Consider the following 22,001-nt stretch of genomic DNA (forward strand, 5'->3'; position numbering starts at 1 on the left):
TTTCTGGAGAGCCTAGTCGACGCGTTCCAATTGGACCTTACCTTGGACCCTTCTGGTGGCTTCTACTGGAGAGAGTTCTGACCCCCAAGTAGTGTCCCATGGTACTTGGGATCCTTAAATAAGTGTTAGGGCGTACTCCTCCTGCCAAGTTAGAAAAGCTAAAACTTACAAACTTTTTGCCAACTTTTTCTCTGAAAAACCAAAGAAAGACCAGGCCATCAAGCCGAAGCCATCAAAATTAAATAGCCGGTCCGATCCAACTTGTTGTGTTCTTCCGCTCAAGATCTGACTTCCAGAAAAGTTTTTAAGTTTGAAAGTAGAGGCTCCACTGAGAGTGATGCATAACCGAATTCTATTGACGTTGAGCCCTTCCTTAGCATAGATGGTGGACTTTACCCACTCAGTGCTTTTACCCCTTCTTCTATGACCACTACAGGACCCATGCTGTGCTGCAACCGGCGTCATCAAGCCCTGACCCAGATGGAGCTTGTCACCCCGAGAACATGTTGATGACTACTTTTTCTCCACACATTTTTTTATATCAAATGTACCTATTTGAGTGGAACTTACCTGGGCCTCGCATTCAACCGTGCTCCATCGCAGATGGCGTAAAATGTCACCCTTGTTCTGGTCTGACGCAACCAGTTACTTAGCTCAAAAATCAGAGTGCTACTTAAAGAATTTGTGCAACAAGACTGGGATGGTTTTGAGAATGGCAAACACAACAAGAGGATGTATTGATGGAATGCTAAAACATTTCAAACACTCGTCCCTTGCTTACTGTGCCACTGAATTCAAGCTAGCCTGGCTGATGAGGGGTAATACCCCCTAAACCGGTCCCAGGATGTGTTTCTCCGTTTCAGGGAGGACCTGGCCTGGCAGTTCAGGCTGGACAATTCCCATGAGGAACAGGGTCAAGACTAATTGGCATATGGCTGGGTCCAAACTGGAGTGGCATAGTTAGGAAAAGAACAACGGATTAAACCCAGATCTGTGATTGGGGGTGAGCGATTGAAAAGTTTCAGCACTCCGTCCATCATCTTGTTTGTGGTTTTGCATAGTCTTGAGAATACCCTACATTAAAAACCTTGGATGCTGTTTTATCAGTTGCAGGGTTTTTCCCTGAAAGTGAAATTGTGCCCATCTCTCATATAACAATATTCAAGGGTGCTTTTTTCCCCTCCCCATGGAAGTGGGGAAGTAGGATGCACTTCTTTGAAACCCAGAGCCTTTATTTTCCAGCACAGGACTACAAAAAAGGTGGGGTAACAGTTATTTGATGATCAAATATAGCCACCTAACTTCAAACATTTTTCAGAGAGACTCTTTTAAAAGCAAAAGAAAATATATTTTAATGGAGATTGTTGGTTTCTCTGTTGAGCTACCCAACCTAAACAGAATTAAAATCAATCACAGTATATTAATATTGTCTCTTATCTCTAATCTGTCCACTTCATTAAGTTTGTCTCCTAAATCCACTAATGCTCAATGTCCTCCAGTCCGGCTATAAGCACATAATTAAGTAGGACAAGGAATTAAAGAATAAGAAATAGTTTATGATCACAAAGATTCTGCCCCAACTATATGTTCTCTCTGGGTTGAGTATTAATGACAACAATACCAATATTGACGTATCGATGTATCATTTTTCCTATCACATTAGAGAGAACTGTGCCGTAATAGTGAATGTGGAGACACAGACAAAAAGACTGCCCTATTGTTGCCAAGTACATAGTGCTAATATCCTTAAGTGTCCTAGTTGCATTTTACTGTCATTTTCAGTTTTATCTCTTTATAGACTGTGTAGTAGAAGAAAATCGGTATAGTTGTTGGGTGAAATCCAGTTTCTGCTTCCCATATTTGTTGTGATGCTCCCCCGCCATGCCGCTAGTCTCAATTGTGGGTACTATAAATATTTTTACCTGTGGGTATTTCAGCCTCTTAATTATTCTATATTCTATGTATTTATTTCATGTTCTTTTACAGTTTAAATGATTATCTACTTTTATGAAAATTTCCGAAAAAAGCTTATTATTATTATTAAAAAGTGAATGACAAACATATCCTTCTCACAACAAGGCAAGTGTAGTAAGGTAGGAGACACTAAATGCTGGTGATGGAGATAGCACTTCAAGGTCTTCCAACAAGAAGATAACCAATGAAAAAAAGAGCTCTGTGAACGTGTCAAATAGGAGGAAAACTTCAGCATTATATTGAGGTAATGGATTGGTTTAGCAAAGGTGTTTAATCTCTTCAAGCCTTTGTGGATAGAATTATCCATTGGATTGACACATTACTGTCATTAACATTTTTCAGAATTATGTGCCAGAAATGTCAGCGTATTGGAAGCTTCAATCAGTTCCCAGTCTATCTTAGCATCTTTGGTCTGATTAAATTGTCCCGCTGTATATGTTGATCAACAATGTGCTCTTTGCCGGAACCACATCAAATCCTGAAGCCGTATGGCCTTTTAGGGTTGAGTGTTCTTGAATAACGTCACTCTATGAGTCATAGTACTTGCTCTATTTAACAGAATTGGAGTCTCTGGTTCTGTTCCTGATTACTTGTTCAATAATTCTGATATGCAAAAAGAGGGGTGGGGTGTATCATCTATTTTTTGGCAATTACCAACCCATTTCACCAATGTACAGAATTTGAAACTTTATGGGCTAATCCCGGTTACTATGTTACACAAATAATTGGAATCCAAAGTGATATTTGGAGCTGTGAGAAGCACGTTTCAGCAAAGGACTCACAACTGTGCAGTAGTGGTTCAGCTTGTTTATATTTGCTTTAAAGTAGCCCGAGGAGAAAGGTATTTTTGATTTCCTCGACATCGGGTTAAGTTGGACAATGTTGTAAAGTAGCTCTCCTTTTGATTGATGTAGAGGTCTCCAACAACCAGGTGGCTGATATTTTTCAGAGCTTCAAACCCACTCACAAAGAACTAGGAGCACAACCTGACCTCCTGGTGCTCAAAAAGACACCAACATTACCCTACTCTACCAAACCTTGATAACTAGTGATCATTCTTAACTCTCAAGCACAGAATAAGTATAAAAATGTAACTTGCATCCAACAGTCGTCATGTGTCTGCTACGCTGGGCCACTGTCTAAATCACTCTTACACAGCAGATATAGCAAAACATATCAACATTTTTAAAAATGACAAATGTACTTTCCTAAAAACATCAAGCTCTTCGCTAGGATGTGCCTTAAGCTAATGTTCAACAGAGTTGTGTGCTACATTTTCGGGACAAGCATTGCCAATTCTTTTTCAGCGTTTAAAACAAAAAACAAAAACAAAAATCACTAGCCCATCTCTGGGCCAGAGTACAAAACCACTTTGGAAAGGGACAAAAGGGTAGCTGGTTATGCAGCCATCAACAACTTCAGACCCTTTGTAACCAATGTCACACGTTTACTCCCTGTTTGAGTACCAAGGCCCAGAGCAAAGAATTACGTGCAAATGCCAACGACCAGTATAGGATCTATGGTATCAAAAGCAATTGCCTGAAGATTGGCGACTCCCTCTTGTTTGAACTCAATCGACCTTGATCTCTCTAGAGAGCCCGAGCACACTACAATTAGATTTACATATCCTTGTTTTATCCAGCAAAAGCATTACTTATCAAGAACCATTTAAAGGAAAGAAAGAAAATTAAAAAATGGAGAAAACAACATTTTCCAAAAGGCATTAAAGTGTACCCATGTTGCAAAGCTAGAATGTGCAAAATGTATGTCTTACCATTTCCAGTTATCACAATGGCTAAACCTTTTTCTAGTTCTTCAACTCCTTTTTTATACCACTCTACAGCTTGCTCCTTTTCACCTGCTTCAATGACAAATAAACAGTTGTCAGTTTGATATATCATTTTAGTTGCTTCAATAAGAAGTGAAAAACAAGTAATCGAAGCTTAGGTCCTAAAGTGATTAGAAGAACACGTTTTAAACAAGAATGTTGCTTAATTACTTTAGAATGTATTCCACTCCTTGATACAACAATTAAGTTAGTTAGCACCTTGACATGCTATATACTTATGACTTCCAACCTTTCATTTACCTACACATTGAGAACACATGGTTTATGTGGAAGAATCAAGAGCGTCATCCCAAATTAACATATTGGGGTGGGGCAATGAATACTTTAATTTTATAGAAAAGTTTCCCAATACCCATAGATAAAACATAACTTGTACTGAAGGTTGAAAACACATTGTAAACCAGTCAAAGCACGGATTTTTGCAATTCTATTTTGTCAAAAAAAGACTTCAAAAGCTCTACTACACAAATAAGTAGAAAAAATATCTTGGGTACATTCACCAGAAAATAAAAAGTGTACGTACTGAAAATGAAATAAATGAATCTAACATCAGCAATACTCATGGGAAGTTATTTAAAGCTGCACTCTTTGCGAAGAAAGAAAGAAGAAATTAAAAAAGAACTTTGGTCCCTTTAATGTGCATTTCTTCAAACGCAAATAATGACCCTTAATGTGTGCTGTTTTTATCCCTGCTCATTGGGTAACTTTTTTCTAGGATACAAGACTTTCTCAAATCATGTTGCCTGTATTCCAGTCGTCATGCTGTCATTAGTGATTCTGCATTAACCACAGTGTATACTGCAGATCTGTATAAAGGATAGAGCTGGTCGAGTACTGAGAGGGTCAGCCCTGTATCTGTATAAGGTTATTAGGATCCGATTAAGTCAGGTTTACAATACACCATAAGTGCCCTGTGGAGATCATGTGATTCAGCCTTCAACTGGAAAACAGAGTTGTAGGACAACAGGAATCCTGAAATTCTCATGTAACACAGTAGGTAGTTGATCTTTTTTAAATTTAAAATGGATCTATGGTCCCCAATTTTAACTAGGGTCCTTCAAGCATCATGTGCCTTGGGGCTCGTTGACTCTTGGTCCCAATCAATTCTTGTCCCCATTTTTAAAAAAGGGGACCGTCAATTACCCTTGTGTTACCGGCCTATTTCCTTGCTGGATTCGCTGGGGAAAGGGGCTGGTCGTGTTATCCTAGAGTGTCTGCAGCAGTGGGCGTCCTATAACAAAGTTTTATTCGACCTGCAATTTGGGTTTCGAGAGGGTCTGGGGACCACAGAGAAAGCCCTTAATTTGTCTCTTCTAATAGGCAAATACGTAAATGCGAAAGGGGGGGGGGTCTATATATGGCGTATGTCGACCTTTTGGCAGCTTTCGACTGCGTCAGTCACACAAAGCTGTGGACCATTCTAGCGGACATGGTTTCCTACGGGAGTTATACTCAGACGCCACAGCTAGAGTCAGGTATGGCGTGGGGGGTGAATTAACAAAGTCGTTCAGAGTAGAGAGGGGAGTAAGGCAGGGCTGCGTCCTGGCCCCATTTTTATTCAATCTCTACACTAATGGCCTGGAACAAGCCATGGTTACAGGGTGCCAGGACCTCCCCACCATTAACAAACGCCCAATACTGGTGTTACTCTATGCGGACGACGCCGTGATTCTAGCCCGTACCCCCATAGAACTACAGCGTGCTCTTGTGAGATATTGTACCTTTATGGCCAACCTGGACCTGAAGATCAATATCAAAAAAACGTTTATGTCCGCTGGTTCCAAGATTAAGAACATAAAGGCCATTTACATTGATAAGCAAAAACTTGAGAGCACAACTACGTACACGTACTTGTGCATTGTTTTCGATCATAAATGCACCTGGAAGTACGCCATTGAGTCTAAGAAGCTGCTTTTTATGAGGGCGACAGCTGCCTTGGTCAATTTTGCTAATAAATTGGACAGACGGCCTACGGCCGAGCTTATAGAGATCTACAGGGCAAAATGTTTAGCTACTGTAATATACAGGGCTGGCGTGTGGGGATATGGGAAGGTTGAAGCGGTACAAAGGGTAGAAAACAGTTTTTTAAGATTTCTACTTGCAGTCCCACGGGGCACATCGACCTATGCATGCCATTTGGAAGCGGGCCTGCCTTATTTAACAGATTGAATCAAAATCCAACCCCTTCTTCTATGGCATCGCATTTGGTCTAGTAGTGAAACTACTCTCTGTCGAAGGTTTATACAGGATTGTATTTCCTTAGACAATGCCCATAAGATTGGATGGATCGCATACAGTAGGAAATTCTTCAATGACTTGGGCATGCTACAATATTAACATTCCCCCACTTTAATTGCTGTTTTGCAGAGAAAATTGTTCAAAAAAGTTTGTTTGGCCCATTTAGAATTCCTGAGGCTGTCTAGCGAGGTAAGCAAAGTGACAGTGCAACACTAGCTACTAATTCCAACAACTATGACGGTCCAGCCGTACCTAACTCAACTTCTCAGGTTATCAAAGATTCTTACTAACTAGGTTCAGATTAGATATTTTCCACCATTTGGTTACTTTTCCTACAACTAACAACTGGGCAAAGTTCTTACAACCCTGTCCTTGCGATGATACCTCCCCCAATCAACGATTCATACAATATTGTTTTGCAAATTCTATCACGAATCGAGGAGACGCTGGCTCATACCGATTTTAAAAATTATGGGCTTACGAAAGTGCCGTCCCGCCTTTCTCGCCCTGCAATTTTTGGATGCGGAGTGTTTTGCTAAATCGATAGCAAAATCCCTGAGTTTAGTTGTTAGGCACAGGCGAGATTTGGATTAACATGGGGTGCTTATTTTCATCACGACCTGTTTTAACTGTTAAAGTTTGATTTGATTTTATCAGTATTTAACATATTGCCGCGAATGATTGCTGTTTTTAATTGTTTAATTATTCATCTTAATTTTAACATGACTTTCTCATCCACGCACCACGCACTTTATATATGCCATGTTGAAGCTTTGTTCTCTGGAGTTTTACCCTAAAAATTACTGTAATTACTTTTTTACTGTTACTAGGAGAATTGGCGAAATTGCACGATGCCACAATGAACTTGTTATTTCTTTGACATCTTACTATGATGGTTATATTTTTAAATTGTATTTTTTTGTATTTGAAAGTATATTATGCTTTTATGGCCGTTTGTTACAACCGAATAAAGCTTAATTGACAGTAGGTAGTTTAAGATATGAAGATTAATGGGACAGTAAATTTTTTAATTGCACTAATGCTGGTACAGCATGGCCGAAATACACAATGGATTGGTCAAATAATACAGAAAGAGTCAACAGAAACAGGTTTGGTAAATATAAAATGGAATTCATAACGTTATTCTTAGTAGGGGAAAACATTGACCCCATCTTAGAAGACTGTCCTACTTATAATGCATAAGTTTAAGATCTAAGTGAACATTTAGAATAGAAACCAAATTATCCCACAACTCTTATGGAATACTAAAATTCTAGACTGATGCAGTGAAGAACATGTGCATCTAAGTCTGCATCCCTCAAGATAAAACAAAACTCAAAAATGAGATTGTCTTCTTCCAGATTTTAAACAAAATATACTCTTAAAATCAGCTGTGGTGGAACCACACTGTCGGACACCCACAGTGATCAACGAGTGAGCTTGCATCTCTTGAATTACCTGGAATTTCAGAATCTTTTCCATGGTATCAATTCCTAGGATTAGCCTGGAATGTAGGATCCAGGGGTATTAAAAATAGAAATATTAATAGAAGTTTTGCTATGGCTGTTTACAGACGGAAGTAGGGGGCTATGCGAAATTTTCAGTTTATACTGATAAATACAGATAGAAACCACCCATTTCTCTATCTGCGTTTGGGGGTATTTTTCATGATGTTAACTAGCTGGTGCACGCCCTTTCGTACTACGATGTTACTGTTTTCACATAAGTATTGCTATTGAACAATTTTTTACAACACTTTTGAATAGATTTTAACTAGACAAGCAAAAAATAATGAGATTAAGAATTATTTCCAATTTGTTGGCATTTAACAGGAGTAAAGATTTTCATCTGTTTCATCTGTTCCACGCGGGGAGCTGCTGACATGCAGCTCCCCATATGTAAAAGCAATCTGCACTGTATTTTGGAAGAGAGAGCAGGTTTCCCTCCTTCCAAAATCCGCTTCCAAAATCCAAAGCAAGTTTGCTATGACATGGCAGGATCCGACCGGCTCCCACCTTGCCATAGCAAACAGCAAATAGCACCCCGGGACACTACAGGACCCGGTACTGAATGGTGGCGGTCCCCATGGCCATCAAGGGTTCCAAGAGAGGGGCCGTGCGCTCGCCCTCCCTTCAATTACAAAGCCCCGGGGAGGTGGTGGTTCCCCGGGGCCCCCACATTTGCATTTTAGAGCCCGGGAGGTTGGGGGAGGGGGAGTTCCGGGGCGTGTGGGGGCCTCATTTATTTTATATATAAAAAACAAGCCCCGGGCTTGGCAGTCCCTGGGGCTGCGGGAGGGCCATGTGCTCCCTGTGGAAGAGGTGTGGCGCCGCGGCCAGGGCGACTGACGCTGGAATCTGGGGACCACGGTTCGATCCCCGGCTCCGGCCGGCGGCAGGTTAGCCCAGCACCATGTGACTCTGGGCAATAGCTCGCTTAATCTTCCCGACGGCCCCCCAGCGCCTAGAGACCCTTACGGGTGATTGTGCGCTTTACAAATGTGGACTTTACCTGTGAACAATGAATAAAAGCCCCAGGAAGAGGCAGTCCCCGGGGCAGCCGGGGGGTACCCCTGCAAATAATTAATAAAAGCCCCGGGGTGGGGGTCCCCGGGGCTTGGGGGGGCCTTGGAAGCCCCCCAGTTCGGGCTGTCTCAAAATTTCCTATGGAAAATAACATGGGGAAAACATGTTTTGGGACCCCCGTTTTTTCTCAGCCCCCGCTTGACGAATCACCCCCAAACTTTCGGGATAGGAGCTAACCTGAATACACTTTTTTTTGGGAGCATTTCGCGAAGATTCGTCAAACGAGGCCAAAGTTATTAGCCAATCAAAAAATGCTTTTTCTATGGAAACTAGGTTCTAACTATACCTACTGGTGACTGCCAGTAGGATATATATATATAGATATATATATATATATATATATATATATATATATATATATATATATATATATATATATTCACGCTCCAAGGTTGTCCACCATGTGAGTAGCACGCGAGCAGCAGCTTTATTTATGTGTAGGTGAGGACGGGGATCCGCTTGTAGACGCCGCTCCGTAATGGATCTGCCCGACGCGTTTCGAAGCTCCATCTGCTTCTCTTCAGGGGCTTTAACGGAAGCGGTGTGCGCACCCGCTACACTTCTCCAATTATATAACTCGCCCGTCGATGGGAGGCTCCAGTGAGACTTCTGGGAAGTGTAGTACGGAAAGCACACAATCAAGTCCTGTATGGACTCCACAAGTGGGCCCGTCCTCGATTCCATGTACGGCTGCTACTTCACTGCCGTGACCCCCACGTTAACGGGGTGGTGCATACTCTGCGGCTGGACTGCCGCATATAGATTCACGCTCCAAGGTTGTCCACCATGTGAGTAGCACGCGAGCAGCAGCTTTATTTATGTGTAGGTGAGGACGGGGATCCGCTTGTAGACGCCGCTCCGTAATGGATCTGCCCGACGCGTTTCGAAGCTCCATCTGCTTCTCTTCAGGGGCTTTAACGGAAGCGGTGTGCGCACCCGCTACACTTCTCCAATTATATAACTCGCCCGTCGATGGGAGGCTCCAGTGAGACTTCTGGGAAGTGTAGTACGGAAAGCACACAATCAAGTCCTGTATGGACTCCACAAGTGGGCCCGTCCTCGATTCCATGTACGGCTGCTACTTCACTGCCGTGACCCCCACGTTAACGGGGTGGTGCATACTCTGCGGCTGGACTGCCGCATATAGATTCACGCTCCAAGGTTGTCCACCATGTGAGTAGCACGCGAGCAGCAGCTTTATTTATGTGTAGGTGAGGACGGGGATCCGCTTGTAGACGCCGCTCCGTAATGGATCTGCCCGACGCGTTTCGAAGCTCCATCTGCTTCTCTTCAGGGGCTTTAACGGAAGCGGTGTGCGCACCCGCTACACTTCTCCAATTATATAACTCGCCCGTCGATGGGAGGCTCCAGTGAGACTTCTGGGAAGTGTAGTACGGAAAGCACACAATCAAGTCCTGTATGGACTCCACAAGTGGGCCCGTCCTCGATTCCATATACGGCTGCTACTTCACTGCCGTGACCCCCACGTTAACGGGGTGGTGCATACTCTGCGGCTGGACTGCCGCATATAGATTCACGCTCCAAGGTTGTCCACCATGTGAGTAGCACGCGAGCAGCAGCTTTATTTATGTGTAGGTGAGGACGGGGATCCGCTTGTAGACGCCGCTCCGTAATGGATCTGCCCGACGCGTTTCGAAGCTCCATCTGCTTCTCTTCAGGGGCTTTAACGGAAGCGGTGTGCGCACCCGCTACACTTCTCCAATTATATAACTCGCCCGTCGATGGGAGGCTCCAGTGAGACTTCTGGGAAGTGTAGTACGGAAAGCACACAATCAAGTCCTGTATGGACTCCACAAGTGGGCCCGTCCTCGATTCCATGTACGGCTGCTACTTCACTGCCGTGACCCCCACGTTAACGGGGTGGTGCATACTCTGCGGCTGGACTGCCGCATATAGATTCACGCTCCAAGGTTGTCCACCATGTGAGTAGCACGCGAGCAGCAGCTTTATTTATGTGTAGGTGAGGACGGGGATCCGCTTGTAGACGCCGCTCCGTAATGGATCTGCCCGACGCGTTTCGAAGCTCCATCTGCTTCTCTTCAGGGGCTTTAACGGAAGCGGTGTGCGCACCCGCTACACTTCTCCAATTATATAACTCGCCCGTCGATGGGAGGCTCCAGTGAGACTTCTGGGAAGTGTAGTACGGAAAGCACACAATCAAGTCCTGTATGGACTCCACAAGTGGGCCCGTCCTCGATTCCATGTACGGCTGCTACTTCACTGCCGTGACCCCCACGTTAACGGGGTGGTGCATACTCTGCGGCTGGACTGCCGCATATAGATTCACGCTCCAAGGTTGTCCACCATGTGAGTAGCACGCGAGCAGCAGCTTTATTTATGTGTAGGTGAGGACGGGGATCCGCTTGTAGACGCCGCTCCGTAATGGATCTGCCCGACGCGTTTCGAAGCTCCATCTGCTTCTCTTCAGGGGCTTTAACGGAAGCGGTGTGCGCACCCGCTACACTTCTCCAATTATATAACTCGCCCGTCGATGGGAGGCTCCAGTGAGACTTCTGGGAAGTGTAGTACGGAAAGCACACAATCAAGTCCTGTATGGACTCCACAAGTGGGCCCGTCCTCGATTCCATGTACGGCAGTGAAGTAGCAGCCGTACATGGGATCGAGGACGGGCCCACTCGTGGAGTCCATACAGGACTTGACTGTGTGCTTTCCGCACTACACTTCCCAGAAGTCTCATTGGAGCCTCCCATTGGCGGGTGAGTTATATGAAATTGGAGAAGTGTAACGGGTGCGCACACCGCTTCCGTTAAAGCCCCTGAAGAGAAGCAGATGGAGCTTCGAAACGCGTCGGGCAGATCCATTACGGAGCGGCGTCTACGAGCGGATCCCCGTCCTCACCTACACATAAATAAAGCTGCTGCTCGTGTGCTACTCATAAGGTGGACAACCTTGTAGCGTGAATCTATATGCGGCAGTCCAGCCGCAGAGTATGCACCACCCCGTTAACGTGGGGGTCACGGCAGTGAAGTAGCAGCCGTACATGGGATCGAGGACGGGCCCACTCGTGGAGTCCATACAGGACTTGATTGTGTGCTTTCCGCACTACACTTCCCAGAAGTCTCATTGGAGCCTCCCATTGGCGGGTGAGTTATATGAAATTGGAGAAGTGTAACGGGTGCGCACACCGCTTCCGTTAAAGCCCCTGAAGAGAAGCAGATGGAGCTTCGAAACGCGTCGGGCAGATCCATTACGGAGCGGCGTCTACGAGCGGATCCCCGTCCTCACCTACACATAAATAAAGCTGCTGCTCGTGTGCTACTCATAAGGTGGACAACCTTGGAGCGTGAATCTATATGCGGCAGTCCAGCCGCAGAGTATGCACCACCCCGTTAACGTGGGGGTCACGGCAGTGAAGTAGCAGCCGTACATGGGATCGAGGACGGGCCCACTCGTGGAGTCCATACAGGACTTGATTGTGTGCTTTCCGCACTACACTTCCCAGAAGTCTCATTGGAGCCTCCCATTGGCGGGTGAGTTATATGAAATTGGAGAAGTGTAACGGGTGCGCACACCGCTTCCGTTAAAGCCCCTGAAGAGAAGCAGATGGAGCTTCGAAACGCGTCGGGCAGATCCATTACGGAGCGGCGTCTACGAGCGGATCCCCGTCCTCACCTACACATAAATAAAGCTGCTGCTCGTGTGCTACTCATAAGGTGGACAACCTTGGAGCGTGAATCTATATGCGGCAGTCCAGCCGCAGAGTATGCACCACCCCGTTAACGTGGGGGTCACGGCAGTGAAGTAGCAGCCGTACATGGGATCGAGGACGGGCCCACTCGTGGAGTCCATACAGGACTTGATTGTGTGCTTTCCGCACTACACTTCCCAGAAGTCTCATTGGAGCCTCCCATTGGCGGGTGAGTTATATGAAATTGGAGAAGTGTAACGGGTGCGCACACCGCTTCCGTTAAAGCCCCTGAAGAGAAGCAGATGGAGCTTCGAAACGCGTCGGGCAGATCCATTACGGAGCGGCGTCTACGAGCGGCGTCTACGAGCGGATCCCCGTCCTCACCTACACATAAATAAAGCTGCTGCTCGTGTGCTACTCATAAGGTGGACAACCTTGGAGCGTGAATCTATATGCGGCAGTCCAGCCGCAGAGTATGCACCACCCCGTTAACGTGGGGGTCACGGCAGTGAAGTAGCAGCCGTACATGGGATCGAGGACGGGCCCACTCGTGGAGTCCATACAGGACTTGATTGTGTGCTTTCCGCACTACACTTCCCAGAAGTCTCATTGGAGCCTCCCATTGGCGGGTGAGTTATATGAAATTGGAGAAGTGTAACGGGTGCGCACACCGCTTCCGTTAAAGCCCCTGAAGAGAAGCAGATGGAGCTTCGAAACGCGTCGGGCAGATCCATTACGGAGCGGAGTCTACGAGCGGATCCCCGTCCTCACCTACACATAAATAAAGCTGCTGCTCGTGTGCTACTCATAAGGTGGACAACCTTGGAGCGTGAATCTATATGCGGCAGTCCAGCCGCAGAGTATGCACCACCCCGTTAACGTGGGGGTCACGGCAGTGAAGTAGCAGCCGTACATGGGATCGAGGACGGGCCCACTCGTGGAGTCCATACAGGACTTGATTGTGTGCTTTCCGCACTACACTTCCCAGAAGTCTCATTGGAGCCTCCCATTGGCGGGTGAGTTATATGAAATTGGAGAAGTGTAACGGGTGCGCACACCGCTTCCGTTAAAGCCCCTGAAGAGAAGCAGATGGAGCTTCGAAACGCGTCGGGCAGATCCATTACGGAGCGGCGTCTACGAGCGGATCCCCGTCCTCACCTACACATAAATAAAGATGCTGCTCGTGTGCTACTCATAAGGTGGACAACCTTGGAGCGTGAATCTATATGCGGCAGTCCAGCCGCAGAGTATGCACCACCCCGTTAACGTGGGGGTCACGGCAGTGAAGTAGCAGCCGTACATGGGATCGAGGACGGGCCCACTCGTGGAGTCCATACAGGACTTGATTGTGTGCTTTCCGCACTACACTTCCCAGAAGTCTCATTGGAGCCTCCCATTGGCGGGTGAGTTATATGAAATTGGAGAAGTGTAACGGGTGCGCACACCGCTTCCGTTAAAGCCCCTGAAGAGAAGCAGATGGAGCTTCGAAACGCGTCGGGCAGATCCATTACGGAGCGGCGTCTACGAGCGGATCCCCGTCCTCACCTACACATAAATAAAGCTGCTGCTCGTGTGCTACTCATAAGGTGGACAACCTTGGAGCGTGAATCTATATGCGGCAGTCCAGCCGCAGAGTATGCACCACCCCGTTAACGTGGGGGTCACGGCAGTGAAGTAGCAGCCGTACATGGGATCGAGGACGGGCCCACTCGTGGAGTCCATACAGGACTTGATTGTGTGCTTTCCGCACTACACTTCCCAGAAGTCTCATTGGAGCCTCCCATTGGCGGGTGAGTTATATGAAATTGGAGAAGTGTAACGGGTGCGCACACCGCTTCCGTTAAAGCCCCTGAAGAGAAGCAGATGGAGCTTCGAAACGCGTCGGGCAGATCCATTACGGAGCGGCGTCTACGAGCGGATCCCCGTCCTCACCTACACATAAATAAAGCTGCTGCTCGTGTGCTACTCATAAGGTGGACAACCTTGGAGCGTGAATATATATATATATATATATACATACATATACACACACACACACACACACACACACATACATACACACATATACCATTTTTTTCCACTGAATGGGAGCTTAAAAGAACAAGCATTGGCATAGCCAATAGGTTTCGCCTTTGGGGCCTTATAAGTGTTTAGCCATGCAACAGTTAATGTTGTTGAACCAAGGATATTGTGCTGGATATCTAAACAATTATAAGGTCGCGAAGGCAGGACCTATTGGCAATGCCAATGCTTGTTTGAACTATGCAAGGCGCCCAAAAATCCGGGGACAAACAGTAAAGTTTGACACTTCCGTGGGCCAAACAACACGAATACACTACGTTCAACTGCACAATATTCTTTCCTTTATTAAAAAGAACGTCTAGATGTATATTTTAAATGCATAGATGTAAGGGAAAGGCATTTAAAATACTTGTGTGTATACTCCATACAAAAGCAGTTTTGCGTTTCTGTTTACAGCAGCAGCTAACCTCCTGCCCCCAAGCACCGCCCTATTCCACAGTCTGCATCTCTGGGCCTTCAGAAACCGCATAGTGATAACCTCCAGACACCCCGTCTCTGCGTGGGCTGCCCCCTGACTCGGTCAAGCCATCTGTCCATCTGTCTGTCTCGTTGATAGCACCACGGGGGTTATCTCGCTCCTTATCTCTGCATGGCATGCCCGGGTCCTCTGTCCGGCTCTCTGTCTCTGCGGAGTCTGTCCTATGGCTCGGACTGGTTGTCCGTCTCTCTTACAAAAGAATATCACACACCAACCTGTATCCAGGTGAGACACTGGGTAATTCCAGGGGGAAAAAAATCTCGCTTCTAGGGCAGCAAGCGGTTTGCGAGTAGGAGTTAGCAAAATACCAACCTTTGAGCTTTTGTCCTGCAAAGAAATGCAAAGGGGTGCCCTTAAATGAGGGGGTAGTCCGTTCCACCATCCAGGTCCACTCAGGGAGAATCTCCACTAAGCGCCAAGAAGCCGAGCAGCTGGCAAACGCTGAACTTTGAATACATATACCCAGTAACATAACATATCATCCCTATATGATAGCTTATAATTGGTGCTGGGGACTTTCAGCAGAGACCGCTCTTGGGGGGACCTTACAGGCTGAGGCATCTAACGGGTCACTTAATCGTACCAAACACCATACGACATTTAAGGACTCACGTCAGATTCTTGAACCTCACTCGTACCTTCACGCGGTCAGCCAATGGAAATCTTTGCTCAAATGGGAACCACTATTGTCCTGGCGTCACCCGAGAACGAGCCAATCCATGGGGTCTGAAGCAGTGTCATCTGATAATCGGGACGACCTGCTCACAGAACGTTTCAGAAGCACAGCTTGGAGTCAATGGGGGTCCCCCAGCAACCAAGTGAGGGACCCTGGGAAGGATTGGACAGAGCTGCCCCCAGAGTTCGAGTCAGCACTCCTTCACTGTTCATCAGTGTGGGGGCTCAGGAGGCCACCTCGCTTCATGTCACTGTTTTAGTCCTGGGTGTAATATGGCAGCCACGTGCATTCTGGGTATTCTAGTCCCTGTTTGCCTCCACGGAGTTTACACGGACATGCTTCATACCAGTGATATATGGATTTAAAGCCCAGGGCTGAAAAGAACATCAGAGATGACATGAAATCTTCGTTAGTGCTTTAAATGAGCAGGTCCTATCAGGTTCTTACTACCCGTGCTCCGTCAATTTGAATGACAGACGACCTGCACTTTTCAGTATGATTGTATACTCTTTAATGTGAGGGTACCAGAGCCTCTGAGCAGCAAACAGGTACTCTGGGACTAAGAGTTTATGCTCTTTTTATATTTTCATTTCAAGCATTGATATTTATTACCTTGAGTCCTATTCCCCTCCACCCCCGTAAAGTCTGGGATGACTTCGGACTGACATCGGTGTCAGTCTCTGCATGGCCGCCTCTGCGGGTAGTGTCTCCTTGTCTCTGCTTCTGTTAGTGCGTCTATGTAGCAGCAGTGTTGTTGAACCTCTGCCTCTCTCAATGTTTGTTTAGTTGCCGGAAGTACAAGCGCACACACTCACCTGTCCTAGGAGGGGCAGCAGGCAAGGCCCCACCCTTGCTGCACGCTCAACATCTCACGATTACCCACAGCTGGACTGACAGAGGAAACACCTCAAAGTACAAAGATAACAAGCCCGCGAGTGGTGCGCGAGAGCCGGCAATCTTTTTTCAATTATCTAGCACGCGTCTGGGCACGATAATTGGAAAAAGACGTCGCCCATGCAGGTAACTTCACTAGTTAGGCCGTGGGTGGAGCAAAGGCGGGACATCCACCCGCCTTTGCCCAATTGCGTGCTCTCTTTTTTGAAAGACAGCACGCAGAGCCCAATTAAAATAAGCAACAACAAAAAAAAAAACGCGTGTGAAAAGTCCTGGTCAGCTGCAAGAGGCCCTCTCCTTAGGTCAGCGAATGTTCTCTGCGCTAAGGCTCGACCTCCAAAACAAAGTCATTAGTTGAAAAAAAATTAAGGGTAAAGGGATGTTATAGTTAGATGACAAATGTGAGTCAAAGCCTTCGGTTTTAAATATTAAAAACCACTGAAATTTGCCAGCTGTAGTTCACTGTACTAACGCCAATTTGTGTCCCCTCAATGTACGGTTTATGACCGGACATATTACAACACTCATAACAGGTTCAATATAGAATTATTTTAAAAGATTTTTCTTCGAATTTACTGCCAACCTCAATTTTTGGAAGGACTCCCAACTGCTTTTGCCCTATCCATTAACATAAAGTGATCGAAAGCAAGAACAAACTGGTGTGGAGTAAAGTTAAAACCAGGACAGTTTAGGCCACAGCTCAATTATGAATAGGTTTCCTCCACAAAAGGGGTGCGTATTTTGTCTTCCAACCTTGACTTAGGTGCCACCAAGCAACATCAGTGACCTATGGGAGTAAATAAAGTGCCACTCTATGTCCAAAGATGAGAATGCAAAACCTGCCAGTCAATGAATAGAGTATGCAAGAGATGCAGGAAGAAGGGACATTATTACAAAGTATGCAGAACTGTGATGGATAAGAGTGCACACAATGGAAAAACACGATTAGAGAAAGACTGATGAAAGTAAGTTGACAGAAACTTTGATGTTACTTGTATCCATTAGTAATGAAAAAAGTATTGGCATAGCCAATAGGTCTCGCTTTTGGGAGCTTATAAGTGTTTAGCCATTCAACACTTAATGTTGTTTAAGGAAGGATATTGGAAGTGTGGCTGCTGTGCTGTAGGAAGGTGGATACCTGACTATGGTTACCCCAGATTTCTTTGCCTTGTGTTTAGCTGGTTTTCGACTTAGTTGGCCTGGGATCCTGCTAATCAGGGCCCCAGGCTATCTGCTCTCACTGTAAAATTGACTTAATGTACTTTAAGTACATACCTAATTGGATATTGGGTCACCTTATGAGCCCCTGTATAGTGTACTATAGGTACCCAGGGCATAGGTGCATCCAAGGCCTACCAGGGGCTGCAGCATATCTTTTGCCAACCCTGGCTGGCCATCCAAACTGACACAACTGGCTGATCACTCAGCTGGGACAAGGTTGTGTAATCACCCCTTGCTTAGATATAGTATTCCTATATCTAACCTTATATATAGACACATATGCACCTATAAGTCACTCCTAGGGCAGGCCTTAACAATCCTGAAGGCAGAGTGCTTGGTTTTATGTGAGATGGTGCTCTAGCATGAGCTGAGCCTGTCTGCAGCTTTCGGAACCATGTCCTTATAGCTGTTCTAGGGTATTGCCATACCATATACTCTTAAGTGCATTATGAACCTCGCGGCTAAATGCTAGCTCTGGTTTGGCTTTATCAAAACATGTCGTGTCATACGCTTTGGAATACTACCCCCTCGCCAGTTCTGGCGACCGGGGTAGCATTCCACCCTTCTAGAGGGAGAAGACATGTTGTTCCTACTAATCCCGGTTAAAGTTAACCAGAGCCTCAGCATCACAAAATGGATGCTGCTGCCACAGACACAAGTCTGACCTCCTGCTGCTGGGAGTCCTTCCAGCGAGGGAGGTTTGGACAATAGGTTTCCTGTCTTGGGAGGTGCTAGCACCACCCCAGACAGGCTATAGTGTATTGGGGCAGGGAGGGCTGAATGAAATGCGACACTGCCTGGGGCACACAAGGTGTCCCATGCATAGTCGAGTTCAAACCGGTGCTGGGGCACTCCAGCCCCAGCTCTGGCGCGAAACTTGACAAAGGGAAAGGGGTGTAACCACCCCCTTTCTGGGTCCCACCCATAGGAGGGACCTAGCAGGTAATCCAGCCCCTAAATTTGGTATATAGGTAGGAGCTGAGTCCCAATACTTTAGATTTATCCTGACTGAAACTCTGAAACGAAACTGTGGACCTTCGACGATCTACTTTGCAAGAAGACGACTGAAGTATCTCCCTTGTGGTCAAGGAGTGACCACCCTGCACAAGCAGGCACCATCAAGCGATCAACGGTTTGCTTTGTCGACGCTCCCGCAGGAGCCCGAGCACAGAGCCTGACAAGACCCGGACTTCCAGCCATTCAACAGCCCGATCCACAGTCACAACAGAGCTGAGACCCGTGGAGGCGACGAGAGACGTGGAACCGGCCATCTTGGAAAGCCAGCGAATTGCTTTCCGTGCAACTTCGAAGTAGTGCATTGGGGATTGAGAAGTCCCAGCCCCGAGCACCAACTGCACCGAAGATCAGCCCTCCACACTCCACGAGTTCTGCATTTTCCTGCTCGATGCGTCTGTCAGGTCACTTGCCTGTTGGCTAGTGGCCTCTGTGACGACGAAACCTTGAATCTACACCGCTGGTCTGGTTGCTCCAGACTGGCCCTTGCTTCCCTGAAAAAGAGCACCTTGCTGGTCTGACCAAGAAGCCATCTTCGATTCCTGCGTGGTTTGCCTTTGCCAAGGCTTGTTGACTCCAATCTGGAAGCCGACACCGCCGACAGCGAGAACCTTCGTGGGACAGTCCGTATCCAGCTCCTGGTCCTCGTCGACACCTCCTGGTCCACGTAGCTGCAGAGACAAGCTTCACGACATTACCTGATCGCATCCAGACATCGCCTCGTTCCTTCCTGGTTCCATCCTGGTCAGTGGCTAGTGACCCAGACTCTGTCCCCTCTGCTTTCAGGTACTCTTCATCCTCGATCCGCCCTTGGATCCAACCGGACACTTCTCGCCTGGTCGCCTGCAGCATCTTTCTCCAAATATCCATAGGAATCAGCTACGAAACCCGACACACTTTGACACCTATGCACCCGCTTCCTGTGGGTGAGGTAACGTGAGTATTTCGGTACTCCTGTGGGTATTGACTATCCTAGTGTCCTAGTTTCAAGAAGCTTTTCCCTGGTCCATCCAGAAGTGTTCTAAAAGAACTAGTTTCCATTTCTTTCGTTCCCATTCTAACTCTATGGTAACTCGCGTGCGTGTAAAGACACTGCACGCGCATCCCATGGGCCTCCTGCTCCCTATCCTTTGGGAGTGCAATGTAGCCACAGCGATTCTCCAGGCCCTAGGCCTTTCCTTTGTTCGTGACATGGTTCTTATACCACTATTTTAGTATATGGTTCGAAGTGCCCCTAGGGCATTACTGTATTTTGTGCAACTTATTGTATTATAACTGAGTATCTTGTTATGTGCTTGTGCCTCTGACCTCATAAAGAGTTCAGAGGATTGTGTTAGAAATAAATACATATATATTTTGATATACAACCTGTGTGGTGTCCTTTCACTTGGTATTAAAGGGATTGCATATGGTAAAACAGCTGGCTTCACATGCCCTCTTGAGTTTAGCCTAAGACTGCTTTGTCCATGCTACCACTAGGATAGCTGGTCTATAAGGTTGACTTTATAACCATCACCATAAGGGTTGTTTGGACTGGTGCAAGGTGCTCACTAGAATAGTGAACATCATATACCAGGCCAACTTCTCACATGTGCAGCATGCTGAGAAGTTGTAATTAAAAAGTGTAAGAAGCACTGACTGATGCTGTGGTGTCATTGAGTGACGCTGTGGTGGCGTTGAGTGATGCAGTGGTGGCGTTGAGTGATGCAGTGGTGGCGTTGAGTGATGCAGTGGTGGCGTTGAGTGATGCTGTGGTGGCGTTGAGTGATGCTGTGGTGGCGTTGAGTGATGCTGTGGTGGTCCTGACTGATGCTGTGGAAATGCAGAGTGATGCTGTGGAAATGCAGAGTGATGCTGTGGAAATGCAGAGTGATGCTGTGGAAATGCAGAGTGATGCTGTGGAAATGCAGAGTGATGCTGTGGAAATGCAGAGTGATGCTGTGGAAATGCAGAGTGATGCTGTGGCGATGCACAGTGATGCTATGGTGTTCCCGAGTGATGCTATGGTGTTCCCGAGTGATGCTATGGTGTTCCCGAGTGATGCTATGGTGTTCCCGAGTGATGCTATGGTGTTCCCGAGTGATGCTGTGGTGTTCCCGAGTGATGCTGTGGTGGTGCCGAGTGATGCTGTGGTGGTGCCGAGTGATGATGTGGTGGTGCCGAGTGATGATGTGGTGGTGCCGAGTGATGATGTGGTGGCGCCGAGTGATGTTGTGGTGGCGCCGAGTGATGATGTGGTGGCGCCGAGTGATGATGTGGTGGCGCCGAGTGATGATGTGGTGGCGCCGAGTGATGATGTGGTGGCGCCGAGTGATGATGTGGTGGCGCCGAGTGATGATGTGGTGGCGCCGAGTGATGATGTGCTGGCCCCGAGTGATGATGTGCTGGCCCCGAGTGATGCTGTGCTGGCCCCGAGTGATGCTGTGCTGGCCCCGAGTGATGCTGTGTTGGCCCCGAGTGATGCTGTGCTGGCCCCGAGTGATGCTGTGCTGGCCCCGAGTGATGCTGTGCTGGCCCCGAGTGATGCTGTGCTGGCCCCGAGTGATGCTGTGCTGGCCCCGAGTGATGCTGTGCTGGCCCCGAGTGATGCTGTGCTGGCCCCGAGTGATGCTGTGCTGGCCCCGAGTGATGCTGTGCTGGCCCCGAGTGATGCTGTGCTGGCCCCGAGTGATGCTGTGGTGGCCCCGAGTGATGCTTTGGTGGCCCCGAGTGATGCTTTGGTGGCCCCGAGTGATGCTTTGGTGGCCCCGAGTGATGCTTTGGTGGCCCCGAGTGATGCTTTGGTGGCCCCGAGTGATGCTTTGGTGGCCCCGAGTGATGCTGTGGTGGCCCTGAGTGATGCTGTGGTGGCCCTGAGTGATGCTGTGGTGTTCCTGAGTGATGCTGTGGTGTTCCTGAGTGATGCTGTGGTGGTGCTGAGTGATGTTGTAGTGAAGGTGAGTGATGCTGTGGTGTCCCCGAGTGATGCTGTGGCACTCTGGTGTGATGCTGTGGTGTTCCTGAGTGTTGCTGTGGTGGTGCAGAGTAATGATGTGGTGGTGCCAACTGATGCTGTTGTGGTGCTGAGAGATGCTGTGCTGGCCTGAGTGATGCTGTGGTGGTGCCGAGTGATGCTGTGGTAGTGCCGAGTGATGCTGTGGTAGTGCTGAGTGATGCTGTGGTAGTGCTGAGTGATGCTGTGGTAGTGCTGAGTGATGCTGTGGTAGTGCTGAGTGATGCTGTGGTGATGCTGAGTGATGCTGTGGTGATGCTGAGTGATGCTGTGGTGGTGCTGAGTGATGCTGTGGTGGTGCTGAGTGATGCTGTGGTGGTGCTGAGTG

The 22,001-nt window shown here is 47.3% G+C and overlaps 1 protein-coding gene across 4 annotated transcripts in view; it reads right to left on the reverse strand.

Moving 5' to 3' along the window:
- SPAST (spastin) overlaps positions 1-22,001 on the reverse strand; it is a 589,145-nt gene that overhangs the window by 512,387 nt on the left and 54,757 nt on the right. For 2 of the 4 annotated variants that reach the window (XM_078649093.1, XM_078649090.1), the window contains exon 2: positions 3,749-3,835. In XM_078649093.1, coding sequence (XP_078505219.1) covers positions 3,749-3,835 — 87 coding nt within the window. The remainder of the gene's footprint in view (positions 1-3,748; positions 3,836-22,001) is intronic. The other 2 variants (XM_078649092.1, XM_078649091.1) reach the window with 1 other exon arrangement.

Source organism: Lissotriton helveticus, chromosome 6 (genome assembly GCF_964261635.1).
Source record: "Lissotriton helveticus chromosome 6, aLisHel1.1, whole genome shotgun sequence".
NCBI lineage: Eukaryota > Metazoa > Chordata > Amphibia > Caudata > Salamandridae > Lissotriton > Lissotriton helveticus.